Below are 23,755 nucleotides of genomic sequence, written 5' to 3' on the forward strand. Positions count from 1 at the left end.
TCTGGATAAAGGGGCCTTATCGGGGAAAGACAGTGCAAGAGCTCTATATAGTAGGCTTAAAAATGCAGCAAAACTACTGCACTGGGCTACAATGAACATCATTCTCTCTTGTTTTTTTCAGACACTGTTTAATATTGCAAACTACTGATCATCACCTAACAACCAGACCATGTAAAGGGTTTGTCATTCTATATTTCGAAGTGCGCTGATGGGTACATCACATTGAGAACCATATGAGCACCTGTTTCACAGAATGAGATGGCTTTATCGTGGAGAAAATCACAATTGAAAGCATTGCTTACCTTTTCAATCTGTCTCCTGCTTGAGCCACAGCACTAACAACATTGAATGACACCACAGACGTTAGTTTTTAATGGATGTGCATTTTTTTCTTAAATTACACGTCAAACTTTTCTGCCTCCAAATGAAATGCAATTTATGTAAAAACAAATGCTCAATTACTAATGCTCGCTCTGAGTTACGAGAAAGCTGCATACATTTTTTATACTAAGCACAAGTTTGCAAAGACAGCATTAAATTATGATCCAGTAATGACACCACTGCTCCAAGTATGATGTAGTTAACATGACAGCATTAAGTTCAGTTCAGAGAACCAGGACTTCCACATAAAATCCACTGTTCTATACATCTCTATCACTGCCTATTCTCATAGCGAGAATTTGTGCCCGGAATTTTTTAAGGCAGCAGATAGGTGCCCTGAGTGATGGAAGCAGAATTCTCCAAGGCAAGGCACTATGGCCAAGGATCTGCCAATGAATGAAAAGAAGCACACACATCTTCTGTAAACTTCAGCTGTTAAAGCACCAACTTCTGTCATTGTTAAACTACAGCGCACACAAAAAGTACACGGGCAAGTTAACAAACAGGTACTGTAATGGGTGCCTGTTTGTCAATAGGTGTGTATACAAACAGCATATTCTTTTTAAAACATCAAAAGCAAGTTCAACAACACTGAGAAAGTTGACCAGCTGTTGAACTGAATTTTGTTTTGTTTTTTTCCGTTGTTGCAAGATATGTGTGCACAAATACAAGCACTTCCACGTAGCAATGCAACACGCTTCCAATTATCACAGTAACACCTACGGCCGCTTCAGGCTTCCGCGTGTTGTGCATTTCACTGTCTTTCTTGCACAAGCCTACTCGTACTTCCAGATGGTTTGATACTAAATACCGGTCACCAATGATGTCGGTTGATGGAGGCACACCTGATGTAACGAGGGTAAGTCAACGCGTAAACACTAGACAACTGCTCAGTTCCGAGACCCTTGCGTTTTCTTCCTTTGGACGTCACGATACTTGAAAAGTCCTTTTCCAGGAAGGCCCGGAGACCAAGTCATAGTGTACCAGACGCGATACAGCATGTACCACTCCACAATGCCTATTACGCCACCAAGTATTTTCTGGGCCATGCTGTGAAAATATAGCACTGTGCACACAAGCATCAAATCCCAGAGAAGCGAAAGGTACGTCAAAGCCACGAACAGCAGGCGCACAAATGGCGTCAGCCGTGGGTACGCGTCATGCAGCAGGCGCAGCTGCTCGGCTGGCAGCTCCTTCAGAGGGCTGTCATCATCGTACTTCGCATTTCTAAGCAAGTCTCCGATCCTCTCCCAGCCACAGAAACTTCGTGCTTCTTCGGCAATCATTAGGTTGCAGAAAATGAGCAGAAACGCATGGCCCGAAATGTCAAATCCAAACCAACGCTGGCCAGCCCTGAAGCATGCTTCCCTCGTTCCGTGTTTATCAACAGTACAGCGGCCCGTGTACGTTTCAAACACTACAAAAAAATTCGTCGTCAAGAACCACGCAGCCGTGCCGACGGCGAGACGACTCAAATGCCGCCTGACAAGCGCGCGATCACCGCAACAGTATACCCAACTTGAGACGGCTACGAACAGTCCCACCGTGATGAGTGTCCATCCCCAGGCGACCTTGACGAAATACGTATTAAACACGTTGTCCTTGCGCGACAGGTAAGTACGCGGAATGGGGAAGAAGTCGCACATCACGGACCCGATCAGCAATACACCAAGGTACAGGGGCACTTTAACACGCGGTTCAACCACCACCACACGACGGCACAGGTGCAGTCCTACCATTACAAGAACTTGTGGGACAGACATAGGTTCTCCAAGAGGTTTCCGGCCTGTAGATGTTTGTTTTGCAGTAGCAGCATCCCATTTCATAGCACCCGACACTTTCGTGCGCCTTTGATTGCCTGCCATTTTGCACGTTGATTTGGATTGGCTCTGCCAGAGGAGGCGTTGGCTCTGCTAATGATCTATGAGGGATCTAAATGTCTGGATTAATCTAAACGGTAGCTTCCGATCTAGGAGGCTATGTCTAAATTATACCTGTCTAAAATATGGCGGCCATGACGTACTGTGCCGCGCGCCATGCCACGATCAAAAGCATAGCCTTTGGGAATCGTCGTTGGGCGTGAAGGACGGATGAATTTGGACATAAAAAATTGAATTGGACTTACAAGAGTTACAATTTAGTAAAATTTTGAGCTTTTTTGAATAAATACCTACAAAAATTGTTTAGCAAAAATTTTACATAAAGAAAGATAAACGTACATTCCCAGCGCACTAATTTTATGACGCCTTTTGTGATTTGTCACTCCGGAGTGCTTTTAACGCAGTTTTAACGTTACTGTTAGGGTAATGTATGCAATCTATGCGTTCTTGGATCATGGGGAAAAACCATAGAGAAGCTGAAGCTGTATGGAGGAAAGAAATAAACTTTGGCCGTTGGCCCACAGAACACCTATGGTTGGCCTTGACAACCGAGGGCAACCGCGTGTGACGCTAACGATGCTGGCGACTACTAGCGACGATAGAGGCTAAACGGATGAACGGATGTACGCTGTGGTTTGTGGTTGTTACAAGAAATCGTTTGTTTGAGTTCCGATTTTGCGCAGCAGCGTCAACTGTGTTTACTCGGCAGAAGTACAAAGCAGTTTGCAGTGTATTGTACGATGTCCGGTTCTGACGAAGCAGATGTTTATGAGGTAGTACGCTGTCAAATTCGGCGCGCCATTATGTGCGTTCCGTTTGAATTCCCTGTTACAGTGTACATAGCAGACAGCTGTTTTCGCCTGTTATATTGAAATGCCACTTTCTTTTATAAATCTTAAATAGGTGGAGAAGATATTAAAGCACCGGATCCGTGGCCAGGGCAAAAAGAAAATTGAAGAGTATCTTATAAGGTGGAAAAACTTCGGTCCGAGTGAAGATACTTGGGAACCTAGGAAGAACCTGTTGGATTGTGAGGAACTGTTAATAGAATTTGAAAAAAACTTGACCAAGGCAGAGGTAAGTTTCTCTCCTCTGCTAGAGCAGTGTTTCTGATTTGCCCTTATATGAAAAGTTATCACAATGGGCGTCGTACGTGTGCAAGTTATGACCGTCCAGGGATGCATTTTTTTGGAAACGTCTCGTCCACATTAGTTACCAGGCTAGCTATTCGCTGTCCCTGCTGGTTGCTGCATGTTTGCACGGGGCATTACGGCAAGTACACTAGCAAGGGCAGTTCTTGCCGTAATGCCCCGTGCAGCAACCAGCAGGGACAGCGAATGTGCCATGTCATTCTGAATTTGAGATTTGGGAATGCATGAAGTGTTCTGGTTTCAGCGACGTACACGCAACCCTTTAAAATGCTTCGAAACGAGATATTTGTCCTCCTGTCCTTTTTTCTGACAGCCACATTTAGGTTGTTGTGCTGTTCCTTATGAATGAGCATTATGAACGATGTCTTGTCAAACGCCGAGTCTTTCGCCCATTACTACGCGGTCGTATCAGCGTGCGTAGGGAATTCGAGGAGCAACTGCATTGACGACTCCGTATCCAATGGTGGTGCTCTGTAGCCAGTGTTCAGTGTGCTTGAACCTGTCTCAACACCCCAGAGGCAGTCGGACAGCCATAACCATATCGCTGCATCGACACATGGCATGTTGCATGTCATCGGCAACTGAGCTGAGTTCATTTGTTGAAGTGAGTCAGTGGGCACACGGGAAGAAATATAAGAAATATGAGCATTATAATGTTTCCTAGTAGACCATGAAAAGGAACTTACACTTCGTTAACCTACAGTAACCGGACGATTCATGTTATGTAAGACTCATCTTTTTATGAATAATTACGACCTGGCACTTGCATTCTTTTGGAACAGCAAATTTTTTCAGCATGCTTGAGTGCTCTGTTGCCTTTACATGCATCACGCAGTGCCTGAAACCTCCATTTTATGCTTCGTACTCGTTGCATATCGAACAAGTTACAGGAGTGACGAGGTCATTTCCTTTGTCTATTGCGGCAGAAATAGCTCACATACAAAACTTACTGTGAGACAGCAGTCTCAGCAGATTGTGCACAGCCATCTAAATTCCTAGTAGTATCTTTGCATATCCCCGTGGTTTGATCCTATTTGTAAACGTATCTTCAGAACTCCATAATTGTGCTGGATTAAAGCCTACTAGTTATTAGCTTATTTTTGCTCAAACCTTTGTGATATGGATGCTTGATGACTTCACAAACTAAGCATTGTGCCTGTTTCTCTTTTTACACAATATTGATACTACCATGTTTTCCTCTGATAAAAACATGTCACTTCTTATTAACAAGTTAAATACTGATCTAGAAAATATTTTAAGTTGGTGCATTGCTAACCTATTATCTATTAATGCCACCAAGACTAAATTTTCCTCGCATCAACAACATTCGCCATCCTTCCCTTTAACTTTTGGCTCACACTCTATCTCTCCCTGTCCATGCTCATCTTTCCTTGGGATTTCTCTAGACTGCAGCTTGAAATATAAAGATCACATTTCTCAAATAAAAAAGAAAATAGCATACGGTATTCGTGTTCTAATTAAAACTCGTCCCTACTTTACACATAATACATTAATCTCGCTATACCACTCATTCATTCACTCTCATATTAACTACGGCATAATATGCTGGGGTAACACTTATAACACTCACTTGGCATCCCTCCAGGTAATCCAGAACCAATCCATAAGAATTATTACAAGTAGTTCATGCTTTGCAAATGGAAAATGACTACTACATGAAAACAGCATCCTAACCATTTCAGAACTCACCAAATATAATCTAGGGATTTGATTCTACAAATGTGACTAAGGAACTGCCATCGATCTGCTTCTCACGTTGTGACCTGATAGCTCATAGTCACACTAGATTTGCACTCAATAGTAATTTCAGTCTCCTAAGTTCGAACTATGGTAAACAGACTGCGGAATTTTCTTTGATATCGCTTTGGAATACTCTACCACCTAAATCAAAAATGCAAAAATTTATACCAATTTAAAAGAACTAAAAGCATACATAATAAATACTTACTGATATTGTCCATTCTATTTCTAATTTTATTCTGTTTTTTTATATTGTCGTGCTGTAACAAGTGTTCTTATTACTCATATGCCATAAACATGTTTTGATATTACTCTTAGCTCTCATCTGTACTACTGTTGCTTTAAACATTGTATACCATCATAAGTGCCTTTAACAGGAGGTCCTGATACAGTCTTTGACTATGGGACCTCCTTATGTATACTACGCACATGTAATTTTTCTGTATTCTTACAAATAAATTAATTGAAAATTGAAATATAAAATTAAAAGCTTACTGCATTCTGGATTGCAAGGACAGATGCAATACATATTTTTTAAAGGCATTTAATGTGTTGATTTGCTTTCAAAATGCATGTGCATTGCTGAGAACCAACCACAGCCATTCAATAGATAAAAAAAATGTTTTTCTGAAATCGTAAAATTAATTAAATGCATGTTAATCTTTTCCATCTTGTCTCATAAGCTGCTTATTGCAATTAATACACAAAATGTGGTTGGGAAGAAAACTACAAAGCAAACTCTTATTTGATGGGAGAGTGTCATCATTGCAGGAACAGGTTGAGGTTTGAAGGAAACTAATGTGTTCACAAAATAAGGTGTATTCGGGAAGGTTGGTAGGTAGGTAGGTGTGTTCATTCCGCAGAGAAATGCTGGCTTGACTCGTGTAATGTGCTCAGCATTGCACCCCATGCTGGCCGAGGCCGGCAGTCGAAGTGGCAGAAGGCTAGTTTGTGTTTTCACATTGCCATCTTCCCAGAGAAATTTCCTGTGTACATACACTGTGTTCCTCATTGCTCCATTCACCAAACATGATAGGTGTGGCAGGCAGTGTGGAAAGGTGCTCAGGTAAGTGCTTCCTTATTCTAGTTTTGTGTGTAGCATGCCACAAGAATGCCGACAGCTGCATAAGAAAAAGTATTGGCAAGGTTTTCACAGACTACCAAGATTTGGCACATCATGGCCATAAAGACCTAGAATAGTGCAATCACTGCTGCATCATCCATGTAGCTTCAGTGGTGAGTGCAGCACACTCTGCCAGAAGTAGGCAGGCCAACAAGAGATGTGACTAGTTTTATGCACCTGGTGACACAGTTAAAACAGGCCAGGGCTTCATGAAACAGCGCAGCCAATGATGTCAAAAGGCAGTTTCATTTCTTTTTAAAATGATATTGCTGCTGTTGTGCAACATAATTTGTACATTATATTTGCAGAACCTGCCGAAGAATGAAGGGACTGAAGGGACAGAACTGATGCCTACACCACCACCACAAAAGTCGCCAAGACACTTTGACAGTGTTTTGGAGGTGTCCGCTAGCAAGGTATTGTTGCACTTCCATTTTAGCCATGAAATGCATTTTGCAACTGAAAAATTTTTTGCAGAACGCTTTTAAATGACTGATGGAATTGCTGGGTTGCAGTCGCATTGATAAAACCCCGTTAACTCGATGCTGTAAAAACTGCTAGAAATGTTGTGATAAGCAGAGTTTTGAGATAAGCGAAATCATGAACATAGAAGCCCACTGGCTGCCCATAGACCGCATGGAGCCTTTCCGAAATGCCGCCAGTAATATTCTCTGTCACTTTCGCATGCATCAGCATCAGAAAAGTCGGCGTCTACGGGCAATGGTATTACTTGTACTGTGCCGCAATATTTGAAGCCAGTCATCCGAGCATAACCGGTTTCAGGCATCCAAAGAACTTTGTATGGGTAACATCTATTGCTTCAATATTACCTTACTGTATTTTTAGAACAAGCCAAGCAGTAGATGCTTGTGATCAAGTTAATATATGTTGTCAGTTTTATGTGCCTCACTCCTAGCATAGCCTTGGAACACTAAAGTGTGACGAGCACAAAGCTGTGCTAGTGCAAACTGCCGCAGCATTGAAGCAGACTAGCAAAAGCAAGTGTGCAATGCAATGCTTGTGGCAAGCACAATATGTAGTGTCAATGCGACGACAGGCATGGCTCCGAAAGTAAAAGTCATGCACATTTTACACTGCCAGCAAAGTTTTGCCCCGCTGTCCTTGCTTATTTCGCGTCATTTACTGGCTGCAGGGACTGCATTATATATTAATCAAGTGAATATCAGTGTGCCTCTGTTGAGCAGACTTTCGTAGCTGCGCTTTTTCTATAGTATATGTATTCAAAATAGCTGGCATTTCATCTGCATGCAGACATATTGCAATGATATATGATAGCCAAGTTAGTCATGGAAATCTGTTTGATATAGCTGTAGCAAGCAACAAGCAAGCGTAACACCTGCATACTTTGTGTGAAATCTTGTAATCATAAACTTTTACTGAGAGTCTATTTGCCTTAACCAATAGCACTGCACTACCCTAGCTCTCTGGCAGCTGTAGTAGATAATATAAACTTAAAGGAGGTTATAAATGCTAAGCTCATTTCTTCAACTTTTGCAGTATGTCATTTTTGAAAGGGCTGGATAGCAGTTCTCTAAACAAAAAACTGCAATTTTAAATTTCCACATATTTAGCATGCACATGGCAAACCATGTAATGCCAGACAGTTTTTGTTTGCACACATAGTTTAGCTCAGGGTCATCATAAATCAACACGTATAGTAGAGAAAGCAGAAAGCCCAGGTCATTAGCCTAGAGCAATTCTCTGTCATTACCCATCCCTAATCATTTTAAGGTTGAGTTGTAAATAACAGAATACTGATAAGCAGGGTCCCGTTACAAATAAAGTGCAGTGCCAAAACTCTCAGTCCTTATTGAGTCACCACAGTACTAACAAGAACTGTATTGTACTTTTTAGGATGCAGCTATTTTCTTATTTTATTAGAGAAGTCACAAATAGCATGTGTGCTGTCCCATTTGCTGTCTCTACAGCTATTAAGCAAGACAACCTTTCAGTGCGCCACCAGGGCTGTGCCACCATCTCATTGCACACTCCCTGTATAGCCAGAATAGTTAAATTTGTCACTGAGAGGTGGCGCTGTTGTGGTCCTTAGCCAGTCCACTTGTACAATAAGTGTCGGAAGCTTGCTGCTTTTCGAGGCGAGAGCAGGAGCTCTGCATACACTAGTACGACAGAGAGCATTTGATGAAGGGGTGTGTAGTATGTTTTGCCGAGCGTGTCGGAACGCAGAGGAAACAATTGAGCGCATTGTGCTACAATATGATCACGTCAGCACGAACCGTCCTAGGGCATCCCTGCCGGAACACTCGCATTTGATGAAGCCTCAGGCCCTTTGCAGTCGGTGACAATTGCAGTGAAAAAGCGATGCCTTGAACACTGGAAAATGGGGAGACAAGACGTCAAGAACCAGCCACCAGTCAGCAGCCACCACAGGCGTCGTATTCTTTGCTACTGTGACAGTGCTCTCTCTCTCTCCCCCCCCCCCCCCCCCCCCCCGCACACAGTATTGGCTCCACCAGTAAAAACGCAATCAAGGTTTAATTCTCAACTGGATCATAGCCTCTTAAATTCTAACTCCCTTGAGCTTCGCCTTTCAGCGTATGTGCTCAAATGCTTTGTAGATACTGATGTTCAGGTTAAAAAGTATGTTGAATGAAATAGGGCTGGCAGCATTTTTTTAAGCCTTTTGGTAAGTGTGCTGTGCAGGCTTCATTGTGTTTTGTTAATTGCAGACATTGGAGGCAGCTGAAATCATTACTCGGCGACGTCTGCAAATTGGCCAGTGGCAGCAAGAGAAAAATGTAAGTTTCATTTTGCAAAAAAAGAAACAATCGAAGATGCTCATCAGTGTCGGCAGCAGCTTTCTTGTGTGACCTGTTGTATATCTCCATGACATCCACAAAAAACGAAACCTTATGGGCACATAAGCAGACGGACAAAGTGGCAATCTCGCCGCCAAACACAAGGCCAAATAATATGACATAGTACCGTATACAGTGAAACCTCGTTAAACCGTAGTTGGCCGGAGCTCGGAAAAAGTATGTACTAGACGGTAGTACTGCTTAACCGAAATAGCATGAGATCGCCCACTTACCTGTCAAAAACGGAACTCGGAGACAGTGCGATGAAAGGGGAAAAAACATGCAGTATTTATTTACTTCGTGCGACAAAGGTGTTATTTTCGTTTGATGCCGTGGCGGCCTAGCAGCGAAGACAGCGGCCTCAAACTTACTGAAGCTGTAAGCCAGCTTTTCAACCAGCCCCCTCTTCTCGGCGAACACTCGCATTGAAGATTCCTCGTTAGTGTTGCATATTCTCCGTGCGCGGGCGCGGTAGCGTTGCAGAAGTCGTGGGGCACCTTTTCATTGCGTGGTGCTGTTCTCGTCGCGACGATTGCATTCGTGAGGCTGACGTAGCGCGCAGCTTCTGTCACTGTCGGGCCTGAATCGTCCGTGCTGTCGCTTTCCGTGTCGTCCTTATCACTGTCGCTAGGCAACACTTCGGCAACAACAAAGGCAACGATGGTGAGAAGTCGAACCTCGTAGCCGACATCTCTTTGCAGTCGCAGCAGCACTGCCGGATACAAAACACATTATGTTCAATGGCCACTGAGTCGGGGATTTGACTTTACTACTTTTAAAACGAAACTACTGTTTAAGCGGGTACGGTTTAACGAGGTTTTACTGTGTACTTGTATAATGGCCGCAGGTTGTTTCTTTTTCCGTAATTTAGGGTGAAAATCGAGGGTGCGGCCATTACACGAAGAATAGGACACATTTTTTTAAATATATTTTCGGTGGTAGTTGCCTTTACTGAACTACAGTACTGGCTTGTACTGGCTCTGACTATGCTTGGTTATTCCTGGAATAAATAGTGACGCCCCGCAGACCAGCGACGGCAGCATTTCAGAGGCAGCTACTAAATCTCGGAGGCTGTGCTTTAGCTACCTGGAGGTGCTAAAAACTCGGCACAGCTGCCTTGTTTTGCTACCGATTAAAAAAAAAGCTTCCAAATTCTCGCGCCACATAACAGATAACACTGCCAACCTTCTAGAATATCAAGGGTGCGGCTTATACACAGGTAATCTTAAAATATATTTTTGGGGGGATTTTTTTGTCCATTACACGAGTATATATGGTATATCTCATTGCAGTTTAAGCAAACCAGTTGAAACCCTGTAGCAACCCCCTTATTCATAGTATCCTGGCTGCAACTAAGTTGCAATGACCATTCATCAAGCAACTGTGCTCAATGCAAAGATGTCTGTTCTGAATGGAGTGCTATCGATTTAATACATTAATGGCCACATATTCCTCGTGTCTCCTTGGCACATCCATTACAGGGGCTTGACCAAGAATGGGTACATAACAGCGTCATATATACGCGATGCTGAAGTTTCCTGTTTGGGCACATACCAAGTGACCCAAGTTGTCTATTTGGGCACATACCCAGTGGCCCATTTTGTCTGCTCAGTAAGACAGCAGCGAGCCCTAGAGGCCTGAGGCCCAAGTAACTCTCCTCCCATAAAGAGCCAGAAGCATAAAAACTACAAAGTCTCTCTCTCTCTCTCTCTCTCTCTCTGTGTGTGTGTGTGTGTGTGTGTGTGTGTGTGTGTGTGTGTGTGTGTGTGTGTGTGTGTGTGTGTGTGTGTGTGTGTGTGTGTGTGTGTGTGTGTGTGTGTGTGTGTGTGTGTGTGTGTGAGGGAGAAAGTTGCGCTGAGTGCCCAATCCCAATAGATATGGCAGTGTGAATTCGTCTGAGTCAATGATGAAGGGAAGAAAGAATGGAAAATTAAGTGGCTCATTCTGAAATACAGTCCCAGAATGCAAAAAAAAATGTGTTGACTGTGCTTGCAGCTGTTTATCGTGGCTGCTATTAGATGGTGCAGTGTGTACTGAAGTATCCTTCCTTCACGTAGCACAAGCCAGGCGTTCAGCTGTTCTCGTTTCATTTCATGACATTCAAACAAGGTGCAATGTACTGAGTGCACAGAGCACAAGAGAGGTGTGGGGAGTCGGGAGTGTGAGCCAGCTGTGGTGTAGTGTGCATGCACGTGTCACATGGCCACTGACAGTAGTGATCAATAAATCGTCAATCTGAACAAAAAATTTTGTTATATCCATTTAACTGGAATTTTCACATAATAAGAATATTGAAATGGGTTCCTATAGGAATTTCTAGGGCCCAAACAATGAAACATTCCTTTCCTTCGACTGCTTCCTAACGTTACGTGAGGCCTCCTTACAGTGAAGGACTGATGTAGGAAGCAAGCGTACTCTGAAAGCTCCCTTCACCTGTCCTCACGTAAGGAACGGTTGCCGCATGCCTGGGTTCGAGAGGATCTCTTAAAAGCTTTACGCTAACACAATTATTCAATAAATAGATGTTGTATAGTTGCGTAATCTTTAAATGGAAGTGCTAATATAGATCCGCATGCACGCTTTCTTCTCGTTTTGTATACCAAACGTAAAAAAGTACCACATTATAGCGTGACATTCTGAGGGGGCGCCGAGTAGTGCGGACGCGCAAACATCGGATCCTGCTTCTTCAAATGATTTTGGTGAATTTTTTCGCCAAATCCTGGAAAGTTGTGCATCATTCGGCACAGTATGTAGCAAGGGACCAGCCCATACCGAACTCTTGTCGATAGGTGAGCTTTTAGACAATTTGAGAGACTTTGAACTACCGACCACGATGTTTGTCGGCTCACCTTACCGGACTCAGCCTAGCATCCGCGCGGCGTCCGTGGTAAGCCACGGCCTACTCGGCGTTGTGGGGCGAAATGCCTGAAGTTAAGATGGTGGAAGGGGTCGAGATCGACCCTGACGAAGCGAATTGCCCGGGCTGGACCACGGCAGTGGGCAGAAACAAGAAGGCTCGACTGGAGACTCCGAAGTCGACGGCTAGCACGGAGACACGCAATGGCGGGAAAGGTGGCCGCCGCACTGCCACCCGACAGAGCGTGATGAAGCAGCTCATGAACGCCTCAAGACTCTCGAAATTGCCTCCGGACCATATACACATCATCGTCGGACCAAGAGGAGGCCTCAACGTTAAGAAAGTCAGTACGATTCGACTAGCCCAAGCTTTGGCCATGGCGGCGGCCTTAGCTCTGGACGAAGTATGTGAAGACATCATCTGCCCTAATGCTGCTCAGAACATTCTCGTCGTTTCTACACTGGTGAGGAAGAACGCGTGTGCCTATGCGTCCATTCAACAGATACACCTCAGGAAAGGCAAGTACGATGTGGCAGCTTATTTAGCCGCCTCGGACAACACATGCAAGGGAGTCATTCGCGGGGTCAACGCCGACTTCATCGATGCTCAGCTGCGGACAATGATTGTCAACCAACGGAACCCGAAAGCACCCGAGGTGAGACGCATCAAGACTACTACGACGGTGGTGGTGCTCTTCGAAGGTATTAGAGTGCCGAACTACGTCATGTGTGGCGCGGGCATGCTGCCCTGCACGCTAGGCAAAAGACAAGTGGAAGTGTGTTACAAGTGTGGCGATTTGGGACATTGAGCTGATGTGTTCCCGAACCCAACTGGAATAAATGCAGGGAATGCGATGTAGCCTCCCCTGCCGAAGATCATCAGTGCACGCCAAAGTGTTCCATCTGCGGGCGTCCTCACCTCACTGCGGACTGCAAGTGCAAGCAGCGATTCCAGCTGCCCTACATAGTACAACAAAGACGACACCGGCGCAGGCGCGCTAAGAAGTCACAGGCGGCCCAGGAAGTTCATTCACGTGACTCCAGCCTGACAAGCGCGCCTGGACGTACTCGTTCGCTGGCACCAGCGGCTCGTCAATGCAGCCTCTCCAGAGGGCGCCCCCGGTCTCGCTTCAGGGGCCGCTCCCACTCCAGAGGACCTTCCCGCTCCAAGGGGCGTTCCCAATCCCGGGCGCCCATCCAGGAAGGACCCTCATGGGCGGACCGAGTCAACCCCAAGACGGACAAGGCGCCAATAAAGGTAACGCAAATAACATTGCCAGAGCATAGGGAAGACCCCCAAGTAACACAGCCCTTGCAAGAAAACGCTAGCCTAAAGGCAGAAATCCAAAAGATGAAGGCCGATTTCGAGGCCTTTCGGCAAGCAAACCTCCAACAAAGGCAAGAGTCCTCTTCGGCAAACGGAGTAGCGCAGGCGCATACTGCTAAACGTAGGGCCACGTCCTCGCAGGAGGCAGCCGAAGAAACTGCCATGACGGAGCAGCGATGCAACGCTCGCTGGACCGTTTAAAAATTCCGTGAATGAATTGATCAAGGGCAATCAAATGCTGCTCTTTAGAGTCCAAGTTCTAGAAAACGTGCAAACTAAGCGCGCTGAACCATTGAGTATGGAAGTCTCTCCAGCGGCAGCTAGCGAAGCTACAGGTAGCGTCCTAGAGGCCTTCTCAAGCCTAAACAATGGCGGGCCACACTAAAGAATTTATCATATGGCAGTGGAACTGCACCAGTTTTCAGAGGCGAAAGGCCCCACTGCAGCAATTTATTGCGAAACAGTCGAACAAACCACATGTTATCTTACTACAGGAAACTAGAACTGAAATTTCGTCATTTCCAGGTTATCGAGCTATCTCTGCAACCGAAGAGGGCAAACTCGGCCTGGCGGTCCTAGTTGCGAAGAAGTGCTCCTTTCAAGAGCACAAATTGCAGCTGGGCAACACGAGGGCGGAGGTAATGCTTATCGAAATCATTCCCAGCAGCTGCCTTAAAAACAGCGTTTTCATTTTAAACATTTGCAGTTCCCCGAGAGGCCGTCGCCAGGCATTCTTGTCGATTATAGCCAAGGCGGCGGCAAAAGCAAGGGATGCTGCACTTGTGGTAGCTGGATACTTTAACACGGCGCATCAGGCGTGGGGTTATGTGAGACACTCCCTTAAAGGAATAAATCTACTTCAAGCGGTTACAAAATGCTCATTAGAGCTAGTTACGGACCCACAGTTTCCCACGTGCATCGGTAATTCAGTCTCGCGGGACACCATGCCGGATCTGGCCTTCGTTAAGAATGCCATCTCTGTTAGTTGGCACAATAAGCAAGAAAACCTGGGAAGTGACCATTTTATTGTGGAGATTTCTCTGGAAGTGGCAGCAGCCCCCCTTAGGGCGTTTACCGTAGTAGACTGGGACGCCTCCCGTAAACGCTGGGGAGAGGACTTGGAGGAGTACGAGTCCTTCGAAGACCTCATAAAAAGACTCAAAGAGGACGTCAAGGCTGTTACTAAAACAGTCGTAACTGACTTAAAGTCAACAGGATGGATGCGCACCTGGTAGAGGCCAAAAACTCCTTACTCGCCAGATGGCAAACGCAGAGGCTCAATCGGAGGCTGCGTAAGAAAGTAGCGATGTTAAATCGTGAAATCGAAGCGTATTGCCAAGAGTTGAACGAGCAGCAATGGAACGAGGTTTGCTCGGCAGTTGACGGACAGATGCGTACGGGAAGCAAATGGAACCTCTTGAAGCAACTGTTAGCTGACTCACAATCCAAAAGCAATCAGTGCCTAGCTATTGATAGAATAATTCACGATCTTAAAGGAAAGGGGCTAACAGATGTAGACATATTTCAGAGCCTAGCAGACAGGTATCTCCCCGTAGGCCCCACGGGGCACGAGGACTACCCAGAGTATACAGGTGAATCCATAGAGGAGCTTGATGCCCCGGTGACTAAAGCGGAAGTCTGAAAGGTGCTACACGAGCTAAACGGCTGCTCGGCACCCGGGCCGGATGGCATCTCCAACAGACTCCTGCGTAACCTCGATGAGAAATCAATAGAGAAGCTGATATGGAAAACTGGCTGCGTCCCAGAGGACTGGAAAACGGCCTCTGTGGTCCTTATTCTAAAATCAGGTAAAACACTCACACCCGAGAACCTTAGACCAATGTCGCTCACTTCCTGCGTGGGCAAGGTGGCTGAGCACGTCTTCCATGAGAGAGTAACGAGATACATCAAGGAACGAGAACTGTTCCTGTATAACATGGTAGGCTTCAGGCCCTCTCTATCCGCGCAAGATGTCATGCTTCTCATCAAAAGGCAGATAATCGGCGTGAGCACCAGGGATGTCAGAGGCATTTTGGCATTAGATCTCGCCAAAGCCTTTGACACCATCACACACAGATTCATTCTGGAATCCATCTCGCACCTAAACTTAGGGAAACGCTTTCACGCTTTCGTCAGCTCTTTCTTAAGGGACCGTAAAGCCACTATTAAAATTGGTCAACTAAGATCCGACGAGTTCAAGTTAGGGGCTAAGGGCACTCCGCAGCATGCAGTAATCTCACCCCTCCTTTTCAATATAGCGATGAAAGGCCTATCGGAAAGGCTGGCTAGGGCCGAGGGCGTGAATCATGCACTCTATGCAGACAACATCACCGTTTGGAGCGGTGGGGGGTCCGAGGGGGCCGTGGAGCGTGCCCTTCAGGAGGCCTTGGATATTACGGAAGAGTACTTAAAAGGGACGGTACTCTGTCTATCACCATCAAAGTCAGAACTACTGCTTTATAGACTGGATCGCAGGGGCAAGGGACACTCTACCCTCTCGAGCAGATTCCTATTAACCTATACGCAGAATCTGGCCAGATGATCCCTAGAGTCGGATCGGTCAGGATTCTAGGTCTGATCCTAAATGCAAAGGGAAGGAACAATCAAACTGTTGTCTGCATCAAGGCAAACAAGAAACATGCTCCGATTAATCACAAGCATCTTGAACCGCAGAGGCGGCTTCAGTGAGACCAATCTCCTTAGGCTGTATCATGCGTTCCTTATGAGTCATATAAACTACGTAGCATCGGTGCTTAACTGGTCCCGCTCGGAGGAGGCCAAAATTGATGCGCTGATGAGAAAAAGCATCAAACGCATACTGGGAATTCCCACTAGCACCAGCACGCAGAAGCTCCTACAATTAGGGGTTCATAATACCCTGACGGAGGCAATCGAAGCACAAAGAACGGCACAAATCGTCCGCCTCTCATCTTCGAAGTCAGGCAGAAGCATATAATATGTCTGCAGGTCTGGCCCCCTTGGCCGTCGACGAGAATGCCATCATGCTCTAACACCGTTAGGGCAACCTTTCAAGTTAGCCCTTTCCCTCGGAATGTACACCCCCAATATAATGCAGCTAGACGCAAGGCACGAGCCCGCTTTCTCATTGACTTTACGCACAAAAGCCTGCAATTAACTACCTATGTAGATGCTGCCCAGTATGGGCACACAGATTCATTTGTAGCTGTTGTAGCTGATCCTCACGGGAAAATTCTTAATGCAGCCTCGGTAAGACACACCACGGTAGCAGCGGCTGAACAGGCTACCATCATGCTAGCTATGAATGACCCCTCGCGGCCTTACATCTACAGGCTCGAGATCAGCCATACGAGCCTTTCTATCTGGCCTAATCTCGAAAGAGGCGGTGGCTATAATCAAGCAAAGACCGCCTGATGCTGTTCACACTATCGCATGGTTCCCGGTACACATATGGGAACCAATGTACATCCCAGCAAACCCAACCCGAATGAGCTAGTTCATGACCAGGCACGAGAGCTAACATTCCGCAATGGTCCTGATACTCTAAGCAGTCGGGATTGTGAGCATAGCTCTGACCCTCTGCTCTCTTGTAATGAAATAGTTAAACACTATCAGCTTGGGTGCAGGCAATTCCCGCTCCCAAACCCACAGCTAACTAGACCTCAATCTTTCACATTGAGAATGTTACAAATGGGATCTTTCCATTTGAGAGGAAAGTTTAGCCGCTTTGCTCCGGACATCGACCCACACTGCCCTGAGTGCAATGAAGAGTATTACTCGTTAGCACACATGCTCTGGCAATGCTCTGCGTTACAAAACGCATCTCTTAATAAACAAGCGGACTGGGAAGAGGCCCTTAAAGCGGCGATCCCCAGGACCAACTAAGGGCTGTCCAAAGGGCCCACGAACGGACGGAGGACCATGTTCTTCCGGCCGGCCCAACGTGGGAGCGGCCCACAACTACGACTTAGTAGTTCCTTAGCACCTTAATAAAATTTGTTGACTGACTGACATTATAGCGCGAAACTTGATGGGCTCCAGCAGCGCTGGCACTCCGGCGTCATGCAACACCTAGGAACGCTACTCATGCCGAACTTGTGACTGAAATGAACATGCCTGGCAAGACGTACCGTGCTCGCGCCTCTCTGCAGGCAAGCGACAGCGCACATGCGCAAGCAAATGTCACGTGGCTAAGCAGTCGGGTGAAGCGATCTTTCAGAGTCAGGAGGTGGCGTAAGGACGCATGAAGGTAGCTTCGGAGCTACCTTACACTGAGGAAGCAGCAAGGAAACCTTCACTGAGGGCCCCTCAGTAAGGAAGCTTTGAGTGGCATAAGGTGGCCTCACCACAATGAAGGCCTCCTTACTGAGGTAAGGAAGATTTCATTGTTTGGCTCTAGGGGAATTAAAATTACCTCGTCATATGCATTAGTTAATCATAACCCATTTTTGTTATATCAAAGAGTGACTATGCTACTAATAGAATTCGTGACTGATTTCAGGCATGTTTAGCTGTGCTTTTATTGATACCACTGACCAGCATGAGATCCGTGAAGTAATTTTATGGCTGAGATGATGTCCAGCGCATATGTTTTCAAAGCAAAATCTTTGTATGTTATAAGTGTGGCTCTGGACATTTAATGAAATTATATCTATAATCCTCCATACAAATGTTTTCTGGTCAGTTGTAACTTGCATATGTGGCATTAGGCACTGGTAAAAACTTGATATCACACGGACATGAAATATCATAGTAGTACTTTGTTCGTTCAAAGTAGCTGAACATCTTATATCTAAAAAGAAACTTTTTTTTCCTTTTCTTTTTATAGCACCTGAAACGAAAACAGTATTCATGCTTTTTTGCAGAACATGCACTTCTTGGAATAACAGTGTAGATTCCTGACACATATGCCTTACAGTGTCCTAAATTTTTTTCGAGTGTTTTAGTTAGGATCTTCTCTGAGGGAACATTAAGATGCGTAACTTCAAGGTCCCTCTATATAGTAATTTATTGTAAAAACTTGATCAAAGTTGAAGATTGTGTTCTTAAAGGATTCATCCTCAAAAACATTATTTACCTCACAGGCACAGGAAATATTACGGGCTGCTTAAATATGTACAGCTAATGATTTTCTTGCTGGTTCAGAAATGTAAAATTTTGAAAAAACAACTTGACAAATGGAATCAGAGAAATTGAGCAGAACACAAATATTTAGTTTGACACACATGCACACGTATGAAGCATACTGTTTAAATTGGAAGGAATGATAGTACATAGAGAATAAAGGTTCAAGGTTTGAAAAAGGCCTCAATTATAAATTGTCAGTTGTCCAAGTATTGGTAGTCATGATTCTCAAAACTGTCATGTGTTTAAAACAGAATCTTTTGTTTAGTGATGACCTAGTTGATCTGTTTGCATCATAAATGGTTCAAAACATTACTTGCCTTGAAATATTGTACATACTATTTATTATGCATTTCTGCGTTCTATTCAGTGGGGTCTAGGACAATAAAAAAAATTGTGCAAGCAAGTGGCATTAAACATGGGATATTTGTAGCTGTCTCAAGGCACTACTCATATTTCATGTGTATGATACAATGGACATAAAGAAATTACATGTCTAGGTCAGTCTACCACTTTATGTTAATGTTAATCAGCGAGCCTGCTCTTTTTAATTAAAAAGAATTACTTGAAACAGCATTCTTAAAGTCTCGTACTTGAAGAATTGTTAAGCAGTTGTGAATATGGTATAAAGAACCTTCATTTTCAAGCCCCGATGTAAGCGCCCTCTCAGACAAGTCCCCTTCCCAAAACGTTGGCTCCATCTGACGCTTTCCTTGTTTGCCCACTGTTGATCACTGAAGTCGCCATGTCGATGTGAACTGTTTGTCTTTGGATTGCGTTTGCTATGCATTTTCCATGACTGGTGGTGTCAATTTATGGTTAACTTCATTCGACTGGTATGTTTTCCCCTTTCTAATGTAGTGTCATCGCACAGATTTACATTTGCACATGCACAATAAACCTTTAGTTGGGAGTTAGTGCTGTGTCTTGTCTGCATTATGTTGTAATGTTACGCAGCGTTTACATGTTTAACTATACCTCAGCTCAGTAGTTGCTTGGAGCACTGTGGAGGCTGCTTTAGGTTTTATGGGGGCTGTTTTATAGTATGCTCAATTATACTCCAAAGAATAATTTTTTCCCATGTACATTAATAATATTCAGTGTATGCATAGTTGTCTGAGAATAATTTGCGGAGACCATATTGTGATCGATTCGTGTTAAAGATTGCTTTCTTTCACGTGCTGAAATACAAGAACACTGAGAAAATAGTTATGTTTTCTTCATAATTTTAGACAGAACAGCTGGAAAAGCATTTGCCACCTAGCATAGTTCTGTTATGCAGACAGAAAGATTATAATGTGTGACCCTTGTGACATCAAACAGTCAGTAACTTTTATGGAAAAACCTGCAGTAAACAACGAAGGTAGGAGGCTGGGTAGTCCAAACCACCTCGTGCAATATGGCAGCCACAGGGTGTATTGTCGGTGCGAGTGCACACTTTCTCGATGATGTTCGCCTTTTCTGTTGGCCAGCAGCATAACCTCTACAGTGCTGTGGGGAACTGGTGTGAAGAAGTATAATCTCGAGAGCGTGACTGAATGCCTTGAGCATTGCCCAGCTTTTCGCCATTGCAACATAAGTCTTACAATAATTCATTTAAAGTTTAGCAGTGGATTTGTTGGCAAAGCACATATTGTGCTCTGTCACGCAAGTAATCACCACCTCTTCATGTAGTCCAACTGAACTACTATGTTACATCGTTTTTTTTTTTTTTTTTACTCACTATGGTTGAATAAAAAGCATGTTGTATAGCAAAACTTGTATTGATATTTTCAGCCATGCAAGGAGCATATAAGTAATATTCTTTTATGTCTCTTATTGATGTGCTTTGTAGGGAAGCAAAAATACAGCCAAGGTTGCACAAGTGACTCAAGGCAAACCTTCAACAAGGCACTCTAAATGGCTGTATGGGACTGCCTGTCTGGGTCTTTTCATGCTTGTTGGCATGCTCCTTGTATTCTGTAAAGGAGGTGATGTTTCTGCCTTGAAAGAGATGTGGAAACAGTGGCCGTCTCTTGGCATCCTGCAATAACAGTAAAAAAAAATCACAGGAGCTGCCATGCATCTTTACAGAGTTAAGAGCATTGTTATACAACACTGCCTTAAAGGGACCCTCAACGATTTTGACGATTTTGTACAAACGTACTGAGTCGTTAGAGTAAGTTCTTCTGAGCATTAATTGACGCATCTATGTGTTTCGCGTAAAGCGTGTAATTTATTATAAGGTTTTAAAGATGTACATCGCTGCCGATCGCAGCACACTGCTCAGCGGAATTTTCAGCCGCCCATACCCATCTGACATAAATCACCCAATTGACGTCAGTAGGGCGAGCTATCCGATTAGCTACCCAGGGCGCGTCATCGATAATTTTTCCACCTTTATGGTGAACAGATGATCCTCGTAATAGTTGGAATGTTAGGTAATTTGTTTCTATAAAAAGAATGTAACAGGAAGAGAATGCACAAGAAAAATTTCTCACTGCGCTTACGCACTTCCGGCACACAGCAAGCATTGTCTGCTTGTGTTAACGTGCTGCATTTTGACGAGAGCTCCGCGGTCAGAGTCCATCTCAGTCTTTTCGCGAGCACTATGATTCGGCTTTGTTGCGTTGTGGACTGCAAACGTAGCAACTGGCAATATGTCGAGCTGCGACATCGTGTCTCTCTGCACGGCAGCAGACGAGCTGACTGCCTACGTCGCATCGGACCCCCGCTATCTGATCAACACCAGGATTTGCGTATTTGCAGCCATCGCTTTACACCGGAAGATTACTAATGCAAGCGCAAGGGACAGGGCCTGGCCATTTGACCGTGTCGTTTCACGGGATGAGCAGAAGCACAAATGTGAATGGTCTGCATGGTGCAGCCACCTGGTGGCACAGGCCTCAACCACGCACAGTAGCAGCAACGAAATGCTCTCAACGCACGCTGCTTCGGTAGCTCTCGCTTGGTGTCGACTGCCAAGCAGCTGGCGGAGAGTTTGGAGAGGCTTCGTGCGCTCGCTCCTAGAGAACCAGAAGGAGACGACACGACATGTCATCATGACGCAGAGCCAGTGAAGGCGGAGCTTAGCCCCGATCACTCGGCGAACGAGTTGAGAAAATGCATGACTATGGAGGAGGGTAACTTGTGATTGTCCGTAGCTCTCTTACTATGAGACGTTTCACACAAGTTTTGGTGCGAATGATTAAATTTAGCTGTACCCTACACGTCTACAAAATTTGTCCGAACCGTTTCAGGGGCCCTTTAATGACATTAAATAATCATGACTTGCAAAGGTAAAAAGGCAATGTCCCAAGACCAAGATGCAATGTCAAATGGTGATGGTGAAGTATGGTGATGGCGCACATGTTCGTTCATGTAAGGGTCATCCACTATTTGGGGAACAGTTAATTGAGGCAGGTGAGGGGCCATGCCATTTCTGCAGAATCTTTCACAAACTGCCAAAAACAGGGGTCAAAAATGAAATGGACATCCTGAGTAGAACGAGTTGTTGGTAATGGCGCTAACTTTGGTAAGGTCAGGCAGGACCTGTAGCATCGACTAGATGACCAAGTACAGTGATCTCTTAGCTGCCGACACGCCATTAGGCAGAGTTAAGTTGCAGACCTGCATTGCAAAAGACGCGCAGAATAGCCGAGAGTCTCTGTAGATGACTTGAAACGTAGGTGAGAAAATCATAGAGATAGCACAGGCAAGTAGACCACTTGAAGCTGTGAAGAAGGAAGTTTATCATTTGTTCAAATGTTGCTAGGGCATTGCACTAGCCAAATCAATGACTTTGAACTGGTTAAATACTGTTATCCAGAATATATTTACCCTTGTTTTTACCGCATTTTTACTTCTGTTTATCTCAACAATACTTTAAGGAGTAATTTGTGCTCCTTAATGATTTCTCAAAATTTTGCAATGTATGTTATTTTTGGATGGCTTGAGTACGTTTGTTTTGGTTATACAAATTGTGAAACGCCCTTCACATTTGTATTTTTGCATTGTACTTGCACAGGCCTATGAAAGTAGGGCTGTTATCAGTATCACCCAGTAGTTTTCATGTTGCCAGAACATTAAACAGCAGATCAGGGATTTCGGTAACTCGCGTAACAGAGGGAGTGACACGGCTGTTGCCAATAGTAATTGTGTTGCATATCTCACATTTGATCAAAGTGTGTGCCGAAAACATTTTATATACTTAATACCTTGTTTCTGTGTACTCGCAGCCTGGTGACGTTCAACAATTGAACAATGCCTTTAAATTTTTGTTCCATTTGTTCAAATACATGGACTCTTCTAAAATACAGGCCATGTTTGTTTTTTAGTTTGTGTTGTTTTGTAGCTGCACCAAGATTTCAGAATTGTGATGACCTTATTATGATTGGGGTATAAACCTTGTTGATGTTAGTGTCTGTACATTCACATACTAAAGTTACTTTATGTTACTTAGCGACTTTGGAAGGCTGATGCATTTTTGAAGCCTATCCTCGACATTATTTAGGCGTACACTGAAATTTTAATAAAATGATTCACCGTGGGAGCTGCGAAAACAATTATTTCGTATTGGTAGACTCACCGAGACCAAAACTGATGGAGGAAGACTTATTCCCCAGTGTGTTTTAGTCTTGGCAAGTGTGCCTAGATGAAATAACTGTACGGACTGTTCCTGGTGATCAAACTTACTTTAAATTTTTAGAATTTCAACATCCTTCAGTTCTCAAATGCATTGGAATCCAGAATCTATAGGTTATTCTAGTGTAGCATTAGCATTCTGCCTGATACTGCTTCAATGTGCCTATTATGCATGTAACTGCACAAGGTGCCCTTTTGTGAGAAGTATTTCCTATGTATAAAGCCAACTGCAATGTAGTTTTGCCCCATGTAAGAAATCCTGTTTTTGTAGTATGGATACAAAACAGGTTTGGTGAAAAATTTTATGTTCGAAATGCAAATGGTTGCATCAGAAGTGGCCTACATAAATTAAGAGCTTTGGGTGCTGCCAAAAGAATATATACAGGGACTGCCTTGAAACACCCTTTTTCCCATGGGCAGGAAGGAGATAACTTAGTTGTGCTCAGTAGGCCCAAAGGGCATGCATGCTAAACAGCTCATTTATTTCATATACAGTCGACATTCGTTATAACGAGCACTGATATAATCAATTTTCGGATATAAAGAACTAAATGTAAAATTTGGTTGGTCACTGTTTTATTCAGTTGAGTATTCTCCTGCTATAGCAAAATCGAAAATGCGGGATCCAGCATGCATTGGCTATAGCGAAGGAAATTTTTATTGGCACATATTCTGGTAGAAAAAACATTGAACACAGTCACCAACCGATT

At 44.4% G+C, this 23,755-nt stretch overlaps 2 protein-coding genes across 4 annotated transcripts; one reads left to right on the top strand and one right to left on the bottom strand.

Annotated features, from left to right (window-relative positions):
* Nucleotides 1-172: 172 nt before the first annotated feature.
* On the bottom strand, nt 173-2,268 carry Fitm (acyl-coenzyme A diphosphatase Fitm). The gene has a single exon (XM_050191307.3). It carries the CDS (start codon nt 2,244-2,246, stop codon nt 1,272-1,274), a length of 975 nt encoding a protein of 324 aa, XP_050047264.1. The 5' UTR covers nt 2,247-2,268; the 3' UTR covers nt 173-1,271.
* A 571-nt stretch (nt 2,269-2,839) lies between these two features.
* LOC126544098 (uncharacterized) lies at nt 2,840-20,496 on the top strand. 3 transcript variants are annotated; one of them, XM_055061696.2, is made up of 5 exons: nt 2,840-3,034; nt 3,165-3,338; nt 6,605-6,712; nt 9,008-9,076; nt 20,257-20,496. In XM_055061696.2, exons 1-5 carry the CDS (start codon nt 3,002-3,004, stop codon nt 20,452-20,454), a joined length of 582 nt encoding a protein of 193 aa, XP_054917671.1. In that variant the 5' UTR covers nt 2,840-3,001; the 3' UTR covers nt 20,455-20,496. The 3 variants fall into 3 exon arrangements, with proteins under 3 accessions (XP_054917671.1, XP_054917672.1, XP_054917673.1); XM_055061697.2 differs by lacking the exon at nt 20,257-20,496 and adding an exon at nt 13,845-13,941; XM_055061698.2 differs by lacking the exon at nt 20,257-20,496 and adding an exon at nt 10,618-10,779.
* Nucleotides 20,497-23,755: the final 3,259 nt, after the last annotated feature.

The sequence above is a fragment of the Dermacentor andersoni genome, chromosome 1 (assembly GCF_023375885.2).
Source record: "Dermacentor andersoni chromosome 1, qqDerAnde1_hic_scaffold, whole genome shotgun sequence".
NCBI lineage: Eukaryota > Metazoa > Arthropoda > Arachnida > Ixodida > Ixodidae > Dermacentor > Dermacentor andersoni.